This window comes from Sceloporus undulatus, chromosome 3 (genome assembly GCF_019175285.1).
Source record: "Sceloporus undulatus isolate JIND9_A2432 ecotype Alabama chromosome 3, SceUnd_v1.1, whole genome shotgun sequence".
Taxonomy (NCBI): Eukaryota; Metazoa; Chordata; class Lepidosauria; order Squamata; family Phrynosomatidae; genus Sceloporus; species Sceloporus undulatus.
Genome location: NC_056524.1, coordinates 172,804,621 through 172,828,521, shown reverse-complemented (window position 1 = coordinate 172,828,521; position 23,901 = coordinate 172,804,621). Strand labels below are relative to the sequence as shown.

Below are 23,901 nucleotides of genomic sequence, written 5' to 3'. Positions count from 1 at the left end.
CCTTCCTCTTGGTGATAACCTGAGATTTATGGAAGTCTTCACATTTGGTGGCAGCAGGGGTTTAGGCAAAGCCTTCCACATGATAAAAAAGCAGTGGGTTAAGTGGTAAACCCCTACAACACTCTACCTAAGAAGCACTAGGTATGTGTTAAGAATTACCTGAAAATTGCATTCCAGGGTATGTACGGTATTTAATCTCAGCCCCACCATAATGATAATTGTTATTTTTGCTGACTCCAAAAAGAAAGTAAAAGAAGAGAAGGATTGTGACCAAGATTCTGGCTCTGCTTCTGCCTCCTAATTAGGCTTGTTTCTCTGAATAAAACTATTTGTATTTTACAGTTAAGAACACTGACACACTTTAGAATGAGTTGCAGCAAAAAATGTTTCTTTTATCCAGGAAACAACAATTGACTGTCTATACATAATTTCCTTACATAACAGTGAATCCCATATTATACAAGAATATTTGAAGACTGTTAAGCTGGTATTTTACATAAGAACTGCTCAGATTCTGTATGATCTTTATACATTTTGAGCACACATTATTGATAAATCTGTAAAATCTGTTCTGTCATAATAGGCAATTTACTTATTTAAAAAGAGGATTCTTCTGGAAACGGAAGTTCTCAGTTCTCATCTAGTTCTCTGTAAGTGTTTCCTGGTGAACAAGACAGCAGCTACTTCGGCCTCTGCATTCCAGTTCACTACTTCTGGCAGTAGAACCACTTGTCCACTTGGTTTGGAAAAAAAGAACAGAGAGACATTCGTCAATTATTATATAATGTAATAATGTTCATCACAAAGTGCTGCTTGCTACTGTAAGAATTTAAAGTAACTTAAAAGACATTAGTTACTCATGGCCAAACCCTATTTAATGTACTCCTGGTTTTGTTGCTGGAGTACAGAAGCAGTAAGACAGGAGAGTTAAAGGCTTGGGTCCCTTAAACTTCAGGTGGACAAGAAACAGGTATTTGCTAAAACAGCTTCTGGAAATTCTCCATGGCATTATGTCCTGAACTTACATCAAATCATCTGCACTCCAGCAAGGCATAATGTTAACACTGTATAGGTAATTCCCACCCTGCTTATTAAGAATATGAGAAAAGTAACATGGAAAGCATCCCAGAATCATTATGGGCCACAAATTACAGGAATTAGCCCCAGTATTAATACTTGCTATTCCTGAATGATTTAGGTCCAAAACACACTGGAGAAATAATCCAGACTGGGACCACTTTAACTGCCTTGGCTCAGTGCTAGGGAATCCTGGGAATTGTAGTTTATTGTGGCACCACAGCTGTCTGACAGAGAAGGCTAAATGTCTCACAAAACTACAGTTCCCAGGATTCCCTAGCATTGGGCCAGGGCAGTTAAAACGGTCTCAAACTGGATTACTTCTGCAGTGTGTTTTGGACCTAAATCATAAATCAGGAATAGCAAGTATTAATACCGAGGCTAATTCCTGTAATTTTAATGGATTTTTATATGAAGGAGATGCCTTTGCTATCATTTGTATACAACTATTCAAAATACAATTTCTCAGACTGTTTGAGTGAAAACAACTACGCAATGCAATAGACTGTAGTCTATGAAGATTTATGCCATAAATCCTTTTGTTCTCTTCCTAACAAAGAGGTTTGTGGCCTCACAAAGGATGTGAGATAGACTGGATCTCAAAGGCAGTAGTTTTTTGTCTTGGAACTGGAATTTAAAGTTTGTTTCCTGGACTGAATCTTCCAGCACCCGCATGGCCAGAAGGGCGAGGGGCCTACCTGCATGAATACCTTTCCATAACATCTGAACTGAAAACAACTACAACATCTTGACAAATGCAGGACTATGACTCAATATCCTCCGTTTCCCCCCTCCTGTATCATTTTTAACACTTTTGCCTGATGAAGAAGTCAGTGAAGCTTCAAAAGTTTGCAACGTGTATAATGTGCATCTTTGTTGGGCCAGTAACAGTATCAATGTCTTGTGGCTTTTGGAGAACACAATGAAGTACAACTATACATTTTAAACCATCACACCAGTTATAAAGCAGGGTGAGAGCTGTCAGCTTCTCATCCTAAGAGAACATGCACTTCTAAAATCCACTCTGAACTGAAGTGTCTTACCTTCAGTTGGTAATGGGTTGGCAGGCCCGCAGGCAGGTGCCTGAAACAGAGAGCATTAAACTTTTAACTCAGAAACCTGGGCTGATTCTGATTTCAGTATTCTGATTTACAATAAATATAGAATGTCAATTAAGTTTAGGGTGTTTTTGGAATCTATGCATTTAGCAGACTAAATACCCTGTGCACCAGATCTCATCTGATCGTAGAAGCCAAGTCAGGTCAGCCCTGGTTAGTATTTTAATGAGAGACTGCCAATGGACACCAGGTGCTGTAGGCTGTATTTTAGAGGAAGGAGATGGCAAAAACACCTCTGAGTATTCCTTGCCTAAGACAAGCCTTATAAAATTCATGAGGTCATCGTAAGTCAACATGCAGCGTAAAAGCGCACATACACACACATGCATTTATCATCCCTGTTGGCCCTAACTGCAGGAAGCAGTTATCCCCGAGATGCGTACCATAGAACTGTTTATCTGGGGCTTGAAACAAGTTCCACAAGAAACAAATCAATGTACCTTGGTACTAATTCCAAGCATCCTGAAGTTTTAATTCTGTCTGTATTTCAAATGCCAACAAGGAAAAGGATATTCTGGGATTGTTGTAAATGAATCCCAATCCAAATAAGAAAGGTACTTTGCAGTTGTTTAACCTTTATTTGTTTATTTATATGGGTTTCTGGTTTCTATCTACACATTGTTCCCTACAAGGAAAAGTTTGCTTCTTGCTTTATAGAGCTTATTTTTTGTGGGTTTTTAGGGCTATGTGGCCATGTTGTAGAAGAGTTTATTTCCGACGTTTCACCAGCATCTGTGGCTGGCATCTTCAGAGAATGCTCTGGCAATCATGCCATGTGTTTAGAAAACATTTTCTACTTTATGAAAGCCCAGGCCACAGCTGCAGAAATTCACATTATAGTGCTTGCTTTTACACAAGGAATAGACAGTTAAACAAAGAACAATGTGAGGCCACAGAAAAATGGGCTGTGTATGTTGTCCCTACACACTAAATCAGTATGAAGAGCGAGTGGGTGGGATACATTTTCCAAAATGGTTTAGAAAGATTTTCAAAGAAAAATATGGTTCTAGCAATTGTACATATCTTCTTACAGGAGACTCTCATAAGTTACAAGACATAAATTTAAAAAATAAAACACAGTTCTGGCTGTCATGTCAATACCATGGCACTAACACACATTAGAGTGGGATCGGGAACAAGAGCCCTTAATAAGTACATTATTAAGTACAAGGGAGACAATGTATTTACCAGTAAGTCATACTGATAAATATGAAGTTGATTTCTGTGCCCTGCATAAGTGTCTCCTCAATTTACATGATTTCTTCATTTTTATAATGTATTCTGCTTATGCTTGGCACAAAGAAGGATAATGAACTATATACAGGACAGCCTTTAGGACTGATATAATCTCTGAAACTCTTTTGAGCTCCAAAGATTTGAGTGCACAGCATTTCAACATTTTTGCCTCCCACTCTCATGGCCCATACAAATGAGAAGTTTAAAAACACATCAAAACCCTGATTCTGAAAATGCTAAATTCTGCACCCAATACATCTGATGGCCTTTTGCCTTTGAAACACACAATATGCACAACCCTGCCCATGAGAACAGTGACTCAATGTTTTCAGGAGCACAGAAAATGCCAAATTTGCTTACCGATGTCACAGTAGATGCAGCAGACGTTTGACTGCAACAGAAGGAGCTGTCTGCCAAAGTTGTGTTTGTGCTGGAAGAGAAAGTTCAGTTATAAAAGTAGCCATTTTTCCTCTAGCCTACTAAATGTAAAAATCTTAAGGATTATCCTTATGTGGACACATATAAGATAAGTATGTCTTTGACTTGCTATCAGTACAGATGCTACAGCCATTGTTACACTTAGTATGTGCAAGACTAATATTCCTCTAACTGGATAAAAGATTCCATTTTTTGAACGCAGAGGTATTGAAAACAGAGGTAACTTACCAGCAAATCTCTCCTGCATTTGCATTTTTAGTTACTAGTGCCTTCCAGAAATTGTGTGTGCTTTTGATAACATCAATTGCAAAGTCCTAAACATTCAAAAAGAAAAGAAGTTCAATGTCTGTTCTGAACAGCTGTGATGCAATCATGCCATGTATTTAGAAAACATTTTTCTTCTTTATGAAAGCCTAGGCCACAGCTGCAGCAGTTCACATTTTGCCCTTTGCCAGTTTTTCCACTGTGTTGCTAAACTAATCTGCCAATTTATTTTTTTGTGTTTTATGCTATTTTATTTATGTGGAAACCCATCTTCCTTTTAATTTTAAACTGGCATTACGAACACTCTTGGCTGACAGCTGATTTTTAACAAAAGCCTTTTTTGAAGTGAGCAGTGGATGCAAAGGACAGCAGTTCTAGCTCCATCTACTGATCCATTTCCACATAAACTGATACACAGGCTAAGGACTATTTATTTATACACAGATATACCACCTCGTAGGACAGGATGGTAATCCTGTGACTCTCCAGATGCCGATGCGCTGCAGCTCCTAGCATCCCTCCCCCATGGCTGTGCTGGATGAGGCAAATGAGAGGTGTAGCCTAGCAATCACCTGGGGAGCTGTTTGATCCCAACGCCTATTTTAGGATCACATGCCATCTCAAACAAGTTAATATTAGAAAGGTCAATACATTTTCAAAATATTTAAATAAGCATCTGACAATAAGTAAAAGCAGGAGCAGCTAACATTTCAGCTCAAGGGTCCCCAGTTCAAAGCAACCTACAATCCAGTATTTACAGTATCAGCAGCTTTGGCAGAATGTCTCTTTTAAGTACTTTAAAGTACTTCACATGTGCTTTGATCTACACACAGAAATGACCCCTGAGTTGGACAAAATATTAGAAATCTACTGTTGCACTGGATGAGAAGCTAGTTAAAAGGCTCTTTACTCTACATCTCAGCCTGGAGAAGAGCATGGCTAGGTTGTGTAAAAACAACAGGGTAGATGTGCTTGGGTATATGGAGCAGGATATCTGTATCTAAGGGGCAATACAGGACAGCAGTTTGTGCTGGCCTGTTGGCAGAGCCACAACACCCTCTTCGCACCATGATAGATGGCTATGATGCCCTTTCCATGGCAGAAAAAGAACCCACCATTTGCACCAGGTTGGGGGCATGGCATGCGGCTGCCACATCCCTAAACCAGCGCTTATAGGGGTGGCATACAGTCTGTCCAGTTTGTCTGTACAGCCCGAGAGAAAGATTATGTACATGCCCAGAGGGAAAATATCCAACAGTTGGAATCCCCCCACACTTACATTTGTTTATTCATGCTGTGGTGGTAAGCCAGTTCTTTCCACCTCTAGATACGAGTCTCAATTTCCCCTTGAAACTGCTAGACCCTCAACGCCATTACCCAGAAGAGGACAAGTCATGTTCAAAGTATATCTTTCATATGCATATGGGTTGTCTATCAGCATCCCCATATATCAAAAACAAGGAGTGCCATTATTTACACTTTTTGCATCACCTTACTGGGCTATTGGCAAATAGTAATGACACAACTGCTCTGTGTAAATGAAGCAGCCAACTAGTCAAATTCTCCATTTGACTAGTTGGCTCTCACTTCCCAACCCTCTTCCACAGATAAAAGAAATAAAAGGAAGATTTCCACCGTCTGATTGTTTCCATTGTGGGTTTTACTTGCCCTTTCAGTCTATGGAATCCAGACTCACATCTATAAACTGCTTCAAAATGTAGTAAATTATCACAAGGATTTAAGTTTTCTGATAATACTGTATGTTATCTAATTAATTTGGCCTTTTGTTTTTTAAGGCAGCCTCTTTTACTGAAATTTTTAAGTGTAACTCTTGAGTTCTGTTTCTTTGCACAGTCATGATAAACAGGTTTACCCACACTGCCATGACCATTGACCAATTCTAAGGGTTACAGGAAGTTTGTAAAAAAGTCTGTCCTTCTAATGCAAAGTTTGAACAACATGGATCATAGCAGTAAAAATACAAGGAGGGTGTCTGGCCTGACCTACCTGGTAGGAGTGGGAACTGTGTACACTTGGCACAAACTGTTGTTTCGTGCCTTCATGTGGCATCTGACTTATGGAGACCGTAATGTGAACTTATCATGGAGTATTCTGGGGCTGAGAGTGTGTGACTCACCCAAGGCCACCCAGAGGGTTTCCACAGCTGAGCAGGGGATAAGGCCCAGAGATCAGGGAGGATTTTTGAAGGCATTTGTCTAGAACAATGTGGGAGAAATACAGGCCGTGGACTTTATGGCCCTTGAAGTCCCCCAATTCCTCAGATGATTCTCACCTTTAGACACTCCAGAATCACACAAAATGCAGTGGTTCCCCATCTGGGTTGGGGGGATGGGGAGCAGTGCTGGTAACAAACCACAATCAAAACCAGAAGTAACACAATGGGTATGTCAGTGCAGCCTGTAGAGGGAACATGGAAGGGCAAAAATTGGCTCCAATCCTCTCTCTACAACTGACTACCCCAACATAGACATTTGGAAGTTAATGTGTCACCAATTTCCACATAAGAAATATGGGGTCCTGACTGAGTAATTGGTAACACAGAAGTGTGAACTTTCCTACTATGGAAGCAGCAGACATGCTGTTTATGCTTTTAATTGCTTAGAGTATGTCATTCATCTTATTAAAAAAAGAAAAAAGAATAAGCCCTATTAAACACTGAAAAAAATATTAGCAAAGATAGAAACATACCCTGTCTTTAAATTCTCCATCAAATGCAAATTGGTTTTCTGGCTTCCCATCAGGTACTTTGTATCTTCTAAACCAGTCCACTGTAGCTTCCAGGTATCCAGGCTTAATCCTCCTGACATCATCAATATCTTAATTAGAAAGAAAATAAGAAGACACATACATTCAGAACCTAGTCAGAGTTTCTACTGCATGTTACCAATAATTGAATAATTGAACAAATGCAATCAGAATACCATGTGGCACCAAGACTCTTGGTGGTAGTGTGCAGAACCTTCAGAAGGTTCACATATTACCATAGATACCCAACTATAAGTCAACCTCATCTATAAGTCCAGGGCAGGTTTTGGGGCCAAAATTATGAATTTTCATATGACTCATAACTGGTTCTAGTTTTGAATAAAAACTATATTACACTGAGACTTGGTATGGAAGTGAAAGTTGGGGTTACTATATATACTCGGATATAAGTTGATCTCATGTATAAGTCAAGGGCAGGTTTGGGGGCCAAAATCATGGATTTTTATATGACCTGTGGATAGACTGAGGGTAAAACTCAGGGACATGTAATAAAGGACTTAAAGGATGAAGCAAAGGAAAGCAATGCCAAAGAACTTGCAAACTTCCAGCAGGCATAACTGTTTATGCTCACCCTAAAGGTTGGATGAATGAGAAAATAGAGGGGTGGGTGGATCAGTGCTTCCAGAAGAGATAACACTCTTGCCTTTCACCAGAGGATGATTCCTTTTTCTTTTCTTTTTTAAAACAAGCATTAAAGTACAGTACTTACATTGACCTGTGGATAAGTTGAGTCAGTATTCTATTGTTCTTGTTACATGAACAGCCTCTTGTCAGCCCTACTTGGCACTAAATGCACCTTCCCATCCTGGGAATCTTAATAAAAGGGAGATGCAGGACATAAAGACATCTACTTCCTTGCTTCAGTGTTACTTACTGTTAAAATTAGCAGCTTCAGGGTCTTCAACATTAATTGCAATAATCTTCCAGTCTGTTTCACCCTCATCGATTAGTGCCAGTGTGCCCAGAACTTTCACTTGAATTATTTCTCCTCTACTGCATACCTGTTTTGAGTAGATTTGCTAATTAATATAAATTAGTTCTAATAATAATACTAGTTCTAATAAGCTAGAGTTGAAGGTAGTACCTCTCATTAGCCTGTTTCTGGACATCATGTTAAGCTAAATTTGTCAACCCTGATATCCAAACCCAGGACTCCACTTGTCTCTCTATGACAAGCCAGTGAAATAAATGTACAACAAAACAAGGACTACTTCTCTGTCTTGGTAAAAAAAGACAAGGCAGAGTTCAGATGTCACAAAATAAATAAACCATGGATATAAGTTCTGTGATTTCTCCCATCGCTCCCATCTGCAACAGAAATGATTAGCTAGCCTGAACCAACACACTAGCTTGTTGTGATGTCCAGCTGTGGCCACTGTCTGAATAGTCAATAAGATGAGTGAACTACTGTTCTGCCTAAGCTACCAACAATATACAGAAATCAGAACATTTGTGGAAAGACGTTTACCTGTCATATTTTTATCACTATGCAAACTGTATACCATAGGAGCAAATTTTAGAAATACAACTATAAAAGCTTATAAAAATGTTTTCATGATCAAGTTACATATTCCACTGCATCAAGTTCTTTCAAGGCCTCACTTGGGTTAACAACTTTAACAAAATATGCAGAATATGACTTCTCTCCCTCCCATTTTCCAGACTTAAATACTATGCACTGAAGTTTCAACATAGTACAGTGCACCCACATCATATGTGGGTGCACTATATGCTGGTTTCAGCTTACTCTGAATGCCACACAACGGAACAGGCAATGGTGCACATGCCCATGGCAAATGCTCATGAGCCCATTGTTTTCAATGGGGCTTGAGCATACATGGCATTTGCCTTATGCAGGGTGGTGGTGTCTGGAACGGATCCCCGTGTAAGGCAATGGCACACTGTAGTTAGAAGGGTTGCAGTCCATCTGCTGCATGTAAAGAACAAGTTCCTTACCACTGGTTTTGAGCTCACTGGATGATTAGGATTAAATGTTACAAGTCCGACCTAAACACATATGAGCGATTATATGTTTATATAATGGGCAGCTTGGTTGAAAGCTCCAAATCTACAATTCCCTCACATGCTCACATCAGTACAGTTTTACAGGCTTTGATGGCATATTATAACATACATATTCTACCTCAAAAATTATTTTTCTACCTTGCTTCCAATTTCACAAACATCAATTGGATCATTATCTCCACAACAGCCAGTATTTTCATCTTTATGTGCTGGATCCTCCCAAGTCTAAAAACAAAAGAGCAAGACAACATACTCTTTAGATATTAAATATCTATCTTAGCTATATGCATCTTCAAAGCTGCCTTTACTAACAGTCAGACAGCAGGTGACAGTTCTGATGTCTCTGAACAACAAAAGAATCCAAGGCAATACTATTACTTTGCAGTTTCTAGCTGAATATATGTGCTTCAGGCACAAATGCATCTCTTATACACAAAGTAATTTTTTCTGCATATGAATCCTGTAGGGAAATACTCATCACATTTTGATATTCAGTTTTATTTGATGCATATATTTAAAATGATGCTTATATGAATAAAAGTCCAAGAGACTACCACATAAGTCCCTTCGTCTCTTACAAAGAAATACGAATGTGTTGATAGTACTTGCCAGCAGGAAGCTGCAGTTTAGGACTGCTTTAATAGAAACTGACCTAACTTCCTTCCAGGTCAGAAGCATGATTATTAAAAACCTGGCAAAGAGCATTTTCATATTTAATACAATAGCAGATCCTTGTCTTACGCTGACAATCTCAGTTTATGTGGGAAAATAAGGGCTGCAAGTTTGGAAATTAGTGTAATTGGAAGAAATCTTCAAAAGACAAGAGGAAAATATAAAAAGCAAAAACAAGTTTGACAGCGTTTCATGGTGATAGGGATTGTGTTAAAATACATGTTTCAAAGTCTAATAAAAAGAAAGAACAATAATCCCAACACCAACTGATGAGGATTATCCGTCCTCCCAGAAAATAATCAATGACACCAGAAAACAGTCACAGAAAAAAGAGTCCAATAAATCTCATACAGAATACTGCAGTCTAAATATTTGTGCTACAATCAAAGCTTTCACAGACAAGCTTTTCCTCTCCTCTGAAAAGAGCTAAATTAGCATTCCAGAATGCCATGTTCCTTAAATGTAAGTCACCATTTATATAGTGCTTACTTTAACCAGCACTAACTTTAGAAGGGTTCCATATAATCTTAAGACAACCCTATTATTATGCAAGTTGTGTTTTATGAAACCACTGTTTCAGCTGTATAACAAACAGCTTGCTTGTTTATAGCACATACAACACTCTAATTTTTCTCCTGTGATTTTGTTAACTGTTGTCCATGCAGTAGTAACAAATTTTCCTTCATTACTGTTGCTGACTGTTGTTTCTAGGTTCTGTAAGAAACAAAAAGGACACATCATATTAAAATACCTGTGGAATGGCACCGTAATTCCAGATATATCCCTTGTGGGGAAATACATTAGCAACATAACGTAGTTTTCCCTTCTTCACATCTTGTTTAATTGGATTTAGAGGATCTTTGGTTGCAATCTAAAAACAGAATTCATTTAGCTTAGCATTCAAGGAAAAATTCAAAAATAAAACAAGCCTAAAATATTGTGCTTAGAGGTGCTTCAATTCCTATTTCCATAGAAAAAAAATTAATCCAGATTTTACTTTCTCTCAAGTGTGCATGGAATTACAGCTTCATAGCATTGCCATTTTCCATACTACTAACTTGACAGCCCAGCTCAAAAGTGACAAATTGATTTTGACAAAGTTGAAGTTGAGACAGGCAAACCTTAAACTACAGCTTTTCATTCACATCCAAGAAATTACCTCCATCTTAGCATTGGTCCATCGAGGTATTTCCACCACCATGTTGAAAATATCCTGAAAAGAATAAGAAACCAGGTATATACTGAATTCTATAGACCATAGCACTGTCAGATAACATCATTAGACAGCTTTAAAAAAGCGGTCAAGACGGATCTCTTCCGGCAGGCTTTTCCAGATTAACCATCCCGGCCCAGGTTCCTGATTCCCTCATTCCTCCCGTGGCCCCATCTTAGTGATGGTTGAGGATCAACAGAGGGATATCAGGGTTTTTAGTTTTTAATTGTTGTTTTTATGCATTGACATTGTGTTTTAATATGTTATACTGTTTAATACTGTCTTAAGGGGGGGGGAGGGATAAAGTGTTTTTAATTGTCATATTTTATATTTTACTGTTGTTAACCGCCCGGATTGGTTTGCCAGAGGGCGGTATACAAATAAATATTATTATTATTATTATTATTATTATTATTATTATTATTATTATTAAAAAACCAGAGCTGAATCTCTGTGTAATTAACTTATGCAGTTTACAAATTTTTAGCTTGCCAGACATTGGTTATCCCTTGATAACTATTCAAGTAATAGACCTTACAGCAGAGGAAGTAGCAGTGCAGTTTGTATCCTAGTTAAGTTTCTTCTAGCAAGAACAGTAAGGAATGGAAAGAATACTTTCATGAGGAAATCTATTGGGGCAGAACAGGGATGCTTATCATTTTGATAAGAATACAACAGATGGCCCTCTCAACCTTTAACAGAACCAGTTTGACTTTGAGAAAATCTGAAAATGAACACAAAGGCAACTCACTTGTGGTAACTCAAAACTGTAACTATTAATACAGTTAAAGGCATATAATAAAAAGCAAGACTTAAAGGTTGAAGAAGCTATCAGAGTATATTTGCTCAGAACATTGGAAAATTACTTTCTAAATTATAACTTCTAGGACTCCCCAGCCAACATGGCCACTGGAAGATTCTTGGAGTTTTAGTCCCAAAAAGGAACACTTCTAAGCTCTGGTTTTGCTTTCAGTAATGGGCAAAGATGTTTTACAGGGTTTTTTGTTTTTATATCTTCATTTTCTTAGCAACAAATATGGAGACACTTTCACCCTAATGTTAGAGACCCATCAATATAGCACAGTCCAAGAAGAGTAATTACAAGACAAAGTTCACCAGATGAATCCCTTCTGTTTGCTGATCTCTCTGTCCTCGCCTGTCCCTGTCCTGCCCTGCTTCTTCTGTCCTGACTGATCTAAGCTATCAGCCTGGCCTGTGAACTCTAGACTACAGGGGTTTCTCCTAGTTCCCCTGCATAATTACAGGCTAAGGCTGCAATCGTATAAAAGTGACTTGAGAGTGAGTCCCACTGAACTCAGTGATACTTGCTTCTAAGTCAATAGCCACAGACTGGACTTCTCTTGCTAGAACAGCCAAGTACTATATTGCCCTATTGCATTCCATCCCTACACATTCCAATTATGAATATACAGTCCGTCCTCGCCTTACGCGGGGGATCCGTTCCGGATCCCTCCGCGTAAGGCGAATTCCGCCTATGCTCGAGCCCCATTGGAAACAATGGGGCTCGTGCGCGGTGGCGCGGTGGCGCAGGGCGCAACAGGCGCGCGCGCCCATTCAATTGAATGGGACGCGGCACCCCTTCTGCCCCGCGGCTTGAGCGTGTATGCTCAAGGCCGTGTATGGCGTGGGCGCACTGTATACTGTACTCACAAGAAAGGACGCTATACATATGAAGAGCATTTCATGAAAAAAAATAAGCAACTGCTTAGCATGAAGTAGCAAAGATACTTTTGCCACTACACTTAAATATATTTCAAAAGCTAGACTTCTGATGGGATATTTGAGCCCCGCAAGCAAGTCTTACATTACAATCACATGGCTATCTATTCCCAAATATGTCCCAATGAGTTTGATAAATCTTGGTACCAAGTAAGAGGGTAAAGGATTACAGTTGGAATCACCAAATACTATTCACATATTTATCATCTCCTCAGTCAGTTAGTCTAGAAAGTTAGCTCTGCATGTTCTATCTAGATGTATTAAGAGTTTCCTGATATAGTGCAGCCACATTTCATCAGGCTGCAGAAAAGAAGGCAGAGAAGAAAAAAAATATCTATTCCACTGCCTCTAAAAACATATCACCTAGCATCAAGCTTTTTCTCTACAATCACTTTGTAGCAGCCATTTCATAAGGCTACCTGAACTATTCTCATCTCAGCTGGAATGGCTTTCCAAGGAGCACTACAACTTTAACATTGGTGCCTAGCATTGCTTTTTTTCTTCCTCCTTCCCCAATACACTTTCCTTTTAGACTGTAAGCCTGAAGGACAGACCTGCTTTCTCATTTGTAAATTATTCTGGAAGGCTTTTATTAGCTGAAGAGTATAATAATGGTGTTCTAGATCTCAACTAGGTTCAGTTTGAGGGGAAATCCCCATTCTTCCTTCAGAGTTGCATTTTTTTTTAAAGAAACATACAAATATCCCTGCAAGTGTTAGGCTTGCTTCAAATGAGCTTTTATATCATTCCAGTCACCTGCATTTCTTGGAATCAGCTTGTGGATTTTTTTAATATCACAATATACTTCTGTCACAAGTACTGAACTAAACAACTCCTTATGTTTAAACTGGATGACAAAAGCATTTTAGAGTACTGTACTACTAACATATAAAGTGGATACTGCATTTCGAGAAAGAACACATGACTGCTTGCTGATAATAAACTTTTATGTTATTATATTAATAATCTTCTTTTATTGTTTTCATTTTGTCTATGTCTCAGCATCAGAAAGCTTCTGTCCTAATGAATATACAAAACAAATTCATTCAAAAACATAAATTAGTCTGACACATTTAGGGCAAGTATAAAAAGGCACACAGAAGCCATGTACATTTAGAATACAATGAGGGCAGAAGCCCAGTCCTGATAAATTTAGAACATCTCCGATCCCAGACTGCGAGATACTTTATAATCCTCTCAAGATCTTAAAAATACCAGGATTAGGAACAAGAGCTAGAAACAAGACTTGGTAATGTAACCTTTTGCCCTAAACTGGGCAATGCCAGGAGAAACGCTGGGTAATTAATAAATGAAATAAACTGGACTCCCTAACTGTGCTGCCACTGAAGTTGCGGTGAAACCATGATGGGAGGCATCCCTGCAATAAAAACAAAGAAAAGTGAAGTCTAACAATCTACATTGCATCAGTAAATTTCCAGGATAATGAAATGTTTGCACCTGCCTATTAGAATAAGCAAGCAGCATATCCCCTCCAAATAAGAAGGGTCTATCTCATATAAACACTGGACTTCGTAATTGTTCCCATGACTCTGAACTCTACATGCAGATGAAGCTCCTACCTCTGCTGTGTTTTTAGTCCTGTAGGTTCTACTTCCATTGTTTTTAGCTTAAACTAAAGCTATACTTGGGCACTTAATAATAATTGGTTAACATACTAACTAGAAGATACTATTGATCAAAAGATACCATTTCCAGAATCCAATTTCATTGAGTTCAAAAGAAATGACATTCCACTTTTGATAAGCTGCTGTACCCCTCAAAAGCATTTTCAGTGGTACTACAGTGTTGATCTGTGCATGTGTGAAGTTAACTGCAGTTCTACATGTCACCTCTGCTTTCATTTTTTTATTACTGGGTTGTATCAACTCCCTTTGGGCTACCCTTTCAATAGTAACTTTAAATCCCTCGTTTTTTGTTATGTTGGAGTCTTAATAAATATCCACACGGACTAATTAATAAAAAAAATAACAAAACTTATCATGCCTTGAAAAGAACATTATTGACCTCTTCTTTCTGAAGACACTGGGCTCCCCAAAACAATATAACATTATTTTATCTAACTTCCTAAAAATTAAGATATGAAGATTCACAACCACAACCTATTTGCTGAACTCACACTAATGTTAGAACAAGAGCTAAATAATAGTATTGTCCCACTTCAAATGCAATGTGCCCAGTCCAGTGAACCATGGCTTATTTGCAGGAGTGCAAAACCTATGCAGTGAAGCTTCAGGCATCCCAACAAGAGTGCCATAATTCCATCCCCAAGTTCATACAGATACTTCCTCCTCCAGTATTAGTAACAATTTGTATCAGAGTCATTTGATGGGTAAGAGAGAGAAGGTCTTCTATTTTTTTCTCAGCAAAGAAATACAGTTGGGATGCACATGTGTGGTCCCCAACTTCCAAATCTGCATCACATGCTCCCTGGTTTAATAGGTCAAGAGCACATCTTTGGTCCAAGCTGAGCCCTGCTTTAATATTCTGCTCTGAAAGAATGTAATACACCAGTCTCACCATTACATTTTGACAAAATGGAAAACTGTCAGATATCTGGGTAAGACAGAGAGACAAAAGAATAATGAATGAGTGGGGATATGGTTTACTGGACTGAAATTATAACATTTGAAGCACACCATTGTGTTACCAGAAATAAAAAAAATCCTTGAGTGCAAACAAGTTGTACAGAAAAAAGTGTTAAATACTGGTTTTGAAATAGTCATTTCCAAGCCTGGAATGGAAGACAAAACACATTTAGGCCAGAACTACTAGTGGAATCAAATACTTTTAAAGTTGCCAGTTTAAACAATACGACGTGAAATGCATTGAACCTACTCCTCTATTTTCCCCTCAAGAGCCCCATCATACTATGAAGATGAAATACTTCCATATTTTCCTAGTGGAAGTCAGAGCTTGCTGAAAGGAAGGCAGGCAGTTCTCTAGTAAAAAGAGCAAATGTAGAACTACCTATGGCCAGAAAGTTATAAAGGATTTTTCTCCTCCATCCTGCTTAAAAAATACAGTTGCCCCTCCTAACTTGCAGATCTGCGATCCACAACCTTGAAAATCCACAGAGGGGCGACCTCCGTTATTTTTAATAGGGTGTACACCCAGCACATGCACCCAGTACATGCACACAGGCATGGGCCCCATTCATGCCTATGGGGCTTGAATATGCGTGAGCCTCCATTTTTGCAGATCCCCACAAAAACAAAGGGTCAACTGTAGTTCATTTGCATGAGCACACTATATTTAAACTATCCCTACCATGAAGTCATTTTTTTTACTTATGTGACATTGTTTGATGGTGCAATAATAGTTACTTTGATTAAGCACCATCATAAGTTAGGTTGAAGTTGTTAAAAGATACACACAAAAATCATTTCCTGTTTAGCATAAAGTACAGGTGGTCCTTAGTATCTGTGGGAGTTGTGTTCCCAGACCCACCTACCCCGCAGATGACAAAAAACATAGGACCTCATCCTGTGGCTTTTAATGGCAGCACACCATGTCCACGTACATTAGGGCCAATGAGGTTTGCCATCCATGCATACTCATCCACGGATGGCAAGCCTGCAGTTGGAGCAGGCAGGCTGTACAGTCAGCCTTCCATATCCACTGATTCCTTATCCACAAATTCAAGCATTCATGGGTTGAGAACATTTTTAAAATACTGTAGTACAAATTCCAAAAGGCAAACCTTGATTTTGTCATTTTATATAAGGAACCTCATTTTACTATGCTATTGTATTTAATGGAATTTGAGCATCCACAGGTATTGCTATCCACAGGTGGTCCCAGAACAAAACTCGAAGGGCCCACTGTAACTACGTATCTAGTAGCTAAACTGTTTCTAAACAATGGGTTGGGGGGATCAAAGCAAAATAGTTCAGTATAACTACATGGATTACCTTGCCAGCATCTCCATATACTGGAATGTCATGGAATGGAGAAATGTATTCACCTTTGTCATTTTCTGGAAAAGAAAGAAAAATGTTAAAAGCAAACTTAGAGGCAACAAGAGCTGCAGGAGGAAAGCAAGAGGGTAAAAATGCTTGCATGATACTCGATTTTGCCCAAAGAATTTGAATGTCTAAGAAAGAGAAATCAATATGATCTCAATACAAAGTAGGTTTTGTCCCAATGAAATCACTGTACCCATCAGCAGAAATATTTCAGATTGTATCTAGAAACAATGGGATGTATGTAAGTGTTGACTTGCCATTCAGCAATTGATTCAATGGGTTTACTGCAGTTGGGACTAGCAATTTGATGAAGCTCCTTCTTGTCCTAGATTTTCTGAGCACTGACATACCAAAACAGAGTTTGACATGCTACTGTCAAAGCTCTGAGCATCCTTAGTGGTTTCTGTACCAGGTGTGATAGCTGTCGAGTACAGAAGGTCTCTAGCACTCCCAACCAAGGGTTTAATGGTTCTCATAGCCAACTATTGTGCTAAAGAAGCCAGCCAGTGTCCAAAGTCAAACTCCAACAGGCCAGTAACACCTCTACCTTCATCTTTAGAAGTTACCATAATCCTTCTACAGCCAGCCAGCCTACACACAGGTCAAGCTGAACCTGGCTGTTACTTCTCTTGTGTTTCTACTTCCATCACAGAGATTTCAATTTTGCAAGGTACCTCAACAGAGTTCTGCTTCAACAAGAAGCTGTAAAATCTTCTTCAAAATTTAAATCTTTGAGTTAGGCTCAGACACAGACTGGTCAAGTATCTAGCCCCCAGGCTATGCTCATATGTGTCATTACATAATACTGTAACTGCTTTACATTATTTCTCCAAGGATTAACCAAGTGTTTTCCTATATGGCCAACATAGTCTGGATAATATGGGCAGCACAATGTGTTAAATACATTAACACTCACAGAACATTACTTCTAACCCTCCTCCCCCAACATACAGCATCACTTATTCACAACAATATCTCATATGTATTCATGTTTCTGTGTATACAACAACCAGATAAGTGGGGCCAGTTTTATCCATCTTTCCATCCAATGAGGCTGCTTATCTATCTACTTCTCAACAGGTTGAAGGCTAGGAAAAGACTCACACCAATGCCCCCACTGACCTAGCCACATGTTACAGCTTCATGAAATTATCGTCATGGAGAAAGTAGTTTCTATATGTCTTGGTACACACATATGAAGAAAGTTCCATGTTTAGAGCTAAAAAGTCAGAAGTAGAAAATATGTTCAACAAGCAGCATAGAATGGTATTGGCAATAGGGGTGGGAAAGACCTTTGCCTGAGACACTGAACGGCATCTGCCAGCTGTTGGAAAAGGCTAACCTGGATGGACCAATGATCTAACCCAGCACACAACAGCTACAGCTATTTTCCTATAACCTCATACTGATATAAAACATGTTGGTTCCTTGCCATGTATATGACCCCTCAAAGTAGCTAGAATTTAGCAATGCAATCCTCTAGTTTTACTCATGTGGCATAATATGATTAACTCTTAATTGTGTCAGTTGTCTCTGAGAGATCCTGTGGCAGAGTCAGCTCCCCTCCTCACTACTACTGCTGCTGTCCAGTAGCTGGCACAAAATTTAGACTGGCTCTTCGACAAAAGCCTGTCTAACATGGGAGACTCTACTAGCAGCCTGCTACCATCAGCATAGTAGCATGCTCTTGTCTCATAAAAGCACACAATCCCACCACCACGGAAAGGTAGTTGGCATGGTCAGAGATGAAAGGCAAGTCCAAAAATGCACAACTGATATTATAGGAACATGAGACATGAGAAGCATGATTCAAGGAAAGCAAGACATAGTAAAACAACAAATGGAATATATAGTTTCTATGTATGATTGTGAAAGCTGGACAGTGAAAAAAAATCAGCTCATTTGAAATGTGGTGCTGGAGGTGAGCTCTATGGATATCATGGATTGCTAAAAAGACAAATAAATGGGTTCTGACACAAATAAGGCCTGAACTATCCCTAAAAGCCAAGATGAGTAAACAAAGGCCCGTTACAGACGGGCCTAAAAGTGCGCGCTCCGCGCATACTAAGGTTAGAAAGGGGTGTCCTTTCCAGACGCCCCCAACCCTAGCATGCGCGGAGCACGCACAAAATGGCGGTGGCTGTTCCACACGGTCGCCACCATTACGACGTCACAACCCCGCCACCTCCAAATGTGCAGTAGCCAGGAATAGATAGTCTTACACAATGCAAGCTATATTTACATTATGTTCATATTCACTTAAAGCTAATTTCCCTTTTAACCTTCTAGTTTAACTTCATTACTACTTTACAATGCTGACCTTTAAAAAACAAGCAATGGCATTAACTTTCCTCCCCCTCAGATCAGAGGACTACATAGCCTGGAGTTGGTTTGAAAGGATATTTTTGCTGCTTCTATCATGTACAACATGTACAAGCAACAGTACCCGAGATCTGCAGGATGAATCCCCTCATCCCAGTATCTGCATAAATTGTTGCCATCCTGTCTCTTAAGATGCTTGGTGCCCTTGCTTGACATTGCAATAGCTTAAGATGAGGGTAGCACTCTCTCATCCCAGTTGCTCAGTTTACAAAGCAGCAATAAGTGCAGCATTAAGGCGTGTCAGTTAAGCAAACTTTGGATGGCATATTCTTCTTACCACACTTTTCCCTCCACAGTGTAAACTGAAACTGTTTTGGGGTGGAGCAATGCCAGGAAGAAAAGAAAATCGCCTTAAAGGATTATAAGGAAGCAGGCTTTGGTTTTATAGCCACCTTCACTGTCCCTATCCGTTAGCCTGTTCAGACTTTAAACCCAATAGCTGTTTGTTGAATGGGGGAAGGGTTAGGTGAAGACAGCTCACCAGGAGCTCACCTGCCAACTAGCAGAGCACCAAACATTATTCCCCTTCTAACTTCTGGAGCCTCAATGTAGTATTCGCCTTCCCTCTCTCTTTTTTAATTATTGCAAATGCTATCTAACAAGAAACACAGAGCCAACATTATAATCATACATACCAAAAGACACTCGAACAGTGCACCTACTCCAACCACCTTGAATCACTGCCAGATTCAATAAAGCCAAACAACTTCCACATACCCCCACCAGCCTCCATCTCCTCTTAGCTCTTCTTTCAGAATTATTATCCTCCAGTCAGTCAATGAAGGATTTTTGTTTGAATGAGATGTGTCAGGGCTTCTGAAAGCTACAAGCATTTTGATACCGAATCTGAAGCTGAGTCCCAGGTGTTTAGTGCCTCATCAAAAAACAGAAGCTCAGCTACTTTTGTATCACAACAGGTTCTGTAGAGTTTTTTGAACTTTATTATGGTATAAAAGTCACCCTAAGGAATATTTGATTAAGATTCAGAGACCATTAAAGGTCTCCTCTGCTCATTCCAGGTTTGAGGCAGCCATCCTTGAACTCTCATACAGTACATGGGGTGATATGGCTTCGATTCCCCTTCTTAGGTTCTATTTAAGTTTGTGGGTTATCTTCCCACACCAAGATCAATTAAAATTTAAGAAGTATATGGCCCCTTCACTGTTCATAAACCTCTTTTGGTGAGGTGAAGCACTTTTCCTTCTTGAGCACAGCTCCAGAGAAATGTTCCAAGTTGCAAAAGGGATTAACATCCCAAACAGTTCAAACAGGGTGGTTGGTTGGGACATTATTGGTGACGCAACCCATTTCTTTCCTACTCTGTCACACACTAGGTTAAAGGGAATAGGAGGGTTTGGTGGAAGTAGTACTGCCATTGGTTTTCAAATTCCAAGTCCATTTTCTTGGAAAGAAATAGTAATGACTTGTGTACATCCTTTCAACAACCACTTGGGTATAAAAGGAAGCAGTATCATTCTTATCCTTTGTTTTGGTACACTCCATGTAAAATCAACCCTACCTTTCATTCAGAGAGGTACCCCGCCCTCCATTTGACATTTCTGTATTAGATAAAATGACTGTGCACTCCAAACATTTCACTGCCTTTGCTGCAGTGCTGTGAGGGAGGCCAAAACTGTTTCTACTACTGATTTGTGTGTGTGTGACTGAAAATGTGAAAGAGAAAGTGGCTTGGTTGACCCCACCCTACCTGGCTCCATCCGACACAGAAGCCAACTCTGAATCATGGATTTCTGGCTCCAAACCCTTCTGAGCACACACTTACTTGGGAGTAGGCATGGCTAAGATGACTGCCACAACACTAAAGCAGCTCTAATGCCAGGAATAACAAACATTTATCACGATCATTCCTCACAACCTATAAAGAACATTTATCACCTTTTAGGGCTGAGCTCTGTCATTAAACTCCCAATCTAACAAGGGAGTTTAGTTGTTGCTGTGTGCCTTCAAGCCTTATGGCGACCCCAAGGCAACTCTATTATAAGATTGTAGAGAGATCTTGTAGCACCTTTGAGACTAACTGAAAGGAAGAAATTGGCAGCATGAGCTTTCATAGACTTAAGTCTAATTCCTCAGATGCATTTGGTGGAGTGGAATTGATGGAGTGGCACCTGAGAAAGTAGACTTAATCTATGAAAGCGCATGCTGCCAACTTCTTTCTTTCAGTTGGTCTCAAAGGCACTACAAAATCTCTCTACAGACTGATTCTACGGACTAACACAGCTCTATCTTGTAATTCTATTATAAGGTTTTCTTGGAAAGATTTGTTCAGAAGGCCTTCCCTTGAGGCTGAGAGCATGTGACTTGCCAAAGGTCACCCATTATTATATTATTAGTACAGTAACCTGGCTTTAAAACTTTTTGTAAACGTTTTTAATTTGTTGATTTGGAAAGCTGCCTTGGGCCCTGTCCTGGGAGAAAGGACAGGTTGTTGTTAGTCAACTCCAACTCATGGCGACCCTGTGGGTGAGACACCTCCTCCATTGCTCTGCTTAGGTCCTGCAAATTCAAGCCCATGGCCTCCTTGATTGACTCCATCCATCTGGCATGTGGTCTTCAACTCTTTCTACTAACTTCTACCCTTCCTTGCATCATCGCCTTTTCTAATGAGACATGCCTTTGTGGCTGAAGTACGCCAGCCTTGGTTTGATCTTCTTGGCTTCCAGGGAGATTTCTGGCTTGATCTTTTCAAGGACCCATTTGTTTTGTGTTTTTTGACTGTCCACAGCACTTTTCTTCAGCTCAAATGAGCTTATTTTCTTCTTATCCACTTTCTTGACTGTACAGTCCTCACATCTGTACATGATGACAAGGAAAACTATGACTTGGACTATTTATTCATTTTACTCCTATTCCATCTTTCTCCCTGAAAGAGACCCAAGGCGGCTCACAAATAAATACTATTCTAGAATCACATTACAATAACAAAATTTAAAGTATCATCTAAAACCAATATAACATTACAGACTCTGAAACCATAATACTCACCCTATATAACAAATTCTGACTTTAGTGCTCAGACATAAATAAAGTATTCTTATTCTTATTATGAGAGCCAGAATGGTGCAGTGGTTTGAGCATTGGACAATGACTCTGGAGACCAGGGTTTGAATCCTGGCTTGGTCATATAAACCCATTGGGTGACCTTAGGCAAGTCACATTCTCTCAGCCTCTAAGGATAGCAATGGCAAAAGAAAAAATCCTGAAGCAGGGAGATTCATTGTGTCTTAACCACAAAGGAGGGCAATGCACCATAAAATGTAGGACCTGGAAGACATGGTTGAATAAATGCTAAACACACTGATATAAATGTAAATCCGTGCTTCTTAGTCATTCTCAAAATGGAGGCCATGCTGGAATTCCTCCTGGACAGAAGGCTGGAATAGAGGACATGTCCTGGAAAAGGAGGACCACCTCTGGTCACCCTGGTAACCTCATGCTTTTTAGTCATTCACAAAATGGAGGACATTTTGCAATTTCTCCAGGAGAGAAGGTTGAAATGGAGGACATGTCCTGGAAAAGGAGGACATCTGGTCACCCTGGTAAACTCATGCTTTTTAGTTATCATTCTCAAAATGGAGGACATTTTATAATTCCTCCTGGACAGAAGGCTGAAATGGAGGACAGGTCCTTGAAAAGGAAGAGGACCTCAGAGGTCATCTTGCCTCTGAAGGAAAATTGCCAATAAAACGACATGAAGGCACTCAATAACAATTACTATTATTAATGCTAACCCTATTATTATTATTATTATTGCTAGCAAAAAATTATTATTATTGTTGCTATCAGAAATATTATTATTGCTAGCCCAAATTATTGCTATTATTAGTAGCCCAAATTATTATTATTGTTGCTAGCACAAACTATTGGTATATTATTATTGCTAGCAGAAATATTATTATTATTATTATTACTGCTAGCACAAATGGTGCCAAGGAGGCTGGCCTCAATGACCATTCCTGCGAGTGGAAGGCGCCCCAGAGAGAGACCCTTGTGAAGAGGGAGAGGCAGACACGCGTCGCTCTCACCCACGTAACCCATTCACACGTGCAACAACCACTCCACCCACAGACTCACTGAAGAAGAGCCTGTAGTCGAGACTGTTGGGGCAGCCACGTTCCTCCACGCTGTAGCTGGCCATGGCAGCTCCCTTGTTCCTCCCCAACCGGCTTCCAAGGCAGAGAATGGAGCACTCAACCCTCCCTCACTCCCTCCTCCTTCGCTTATTAGTCAGCGAGGAGCCTCCTCTCCGTGCCTCCATACCCTCCCACCGCCGCACTGCGCATGCGCACCCTCCCCTCAAAGGTTTCATCACCCCGGGCGCCATCTTGGGGGACGGCACTGCGCAGACTCCGCAGTGACCGCGCTCACTCTCCAGACTACAACTCCCAGACTCCTCTGGAGCGAGCTCTGTCTTCTTATTCTGTTGTGTCTGAGTAGTGACTTCTTCACGCACATTACACTCTTTGTTGTTGTTATCCTGTGTTTTTGTTTTGTCCTGCAACCAGAAGAGTTTATTCTTGACAGGGGGGGGGGACACCATAGAATCATATAGTAGGAAGGGGCCCCATGGACCACCGAATCCAACCCCTGCTCCATGCAGGATTGCCAACTTCCTCAGCAGAAGACACTATACTTCTATTGATGCAGCCTAAAATCGCATTGGCCTTGTTAGCTGCCGCATCACACTGTTCACTCATGTTCAACTTATGTTCCACTTGGACTCCTAGATCCCTTTCACACGTTTCACATTTTGACTTCTACTGACCAATTTTAACCTGCTCCGGTATTTAAAATAACCTCCATTCTTATCAATATAAAGATTGCTTGGTTAGTGAGAGAAACAGATTTGAATCAAACACATAAGAGTTAATTAAAAAGTTAAAAACACAAATAGAATAGAAATCATGTAATCACTCTGTAATTAGATTATATATAGAGATAA

The 23,901-nt window shown here is 39.8% G+C and overlaps 1 protein-coding gene across 2 annotated transcripts; it reads right to left on the bottom strand.

Annotated features, from left to right (window-relative positions):
* Nucleotides 1–367: 367 nt before the first annotated feature.
* Nucleotides 368–23,189, bottom strand: PPA1 (inorganic pyrophosphatase 1). Of its 2 annotated transcripts, XM_042458753.1 has the most exons (12): nucleotides 23,034–23,189; nucleotides 16,503–16,567; nucleotides 13,904–13,948; nucleotides 10,777–10,830; nucleotides 10,369–10,488; nucleotides 9,084–9,170; nucleotides 7,795–7,921; nucleotides 6,843–6,970; nucleotides 4,098–4,183; nucleotides 3,792–3,861; nucleotides 2,121–2,160; nucleotides 368–736 (listed from the first exon to the last, which is right to left on the bottom strand). In XM_042458753.1, exons 1-12 carry the CDS (start codon nucleotides 23,095–23,097, stop codon nucleotides 708–710), a joined length of 915 nt encoding a protein of 304 aa, XP_042314687.1. In that variant the 5' UTR covers nucleotides 23,098–23,189; the 3' UTR covers nucleotides 368–707. The 2 variants fall into 2 exon arrangements, with proteins under 2 accessions (XP_042314687.1, XP_042314688.1); XM_042458754.1 differs by lacking the exon at nucleotides 13,904–13,948 and having other exon boundaries at nucleotides 23,034–23,188.
* Nucleotides 23,190–23,901: the final 712 nt, after the last annotated feature.

Bases quoted from the DNA above. Each gene is read 5' to 3' on its own strand.
- PPA1 (XM_042458753.1), bottom strand. From the start codon at position 23,097: ATGGCCAGCTACAGCGTGGAGGAACGTGGCTGCCCCAACAGTCTCGAC. The intron at 7,922-9,083 runs GTAGAAAAATAA...TACTCAAAACAG, and splicing joins TTTGTGAAATTGGAAGCAAG to GTATGCAGTAGAGGAGAAAT. The intron at 737-2,120 runs GTAAGACACTTC...TTCCAAACCAAG, and splicing joins CAACCCATTACCAACTGAAG to TGGACAAGTGGTTCTACTGC.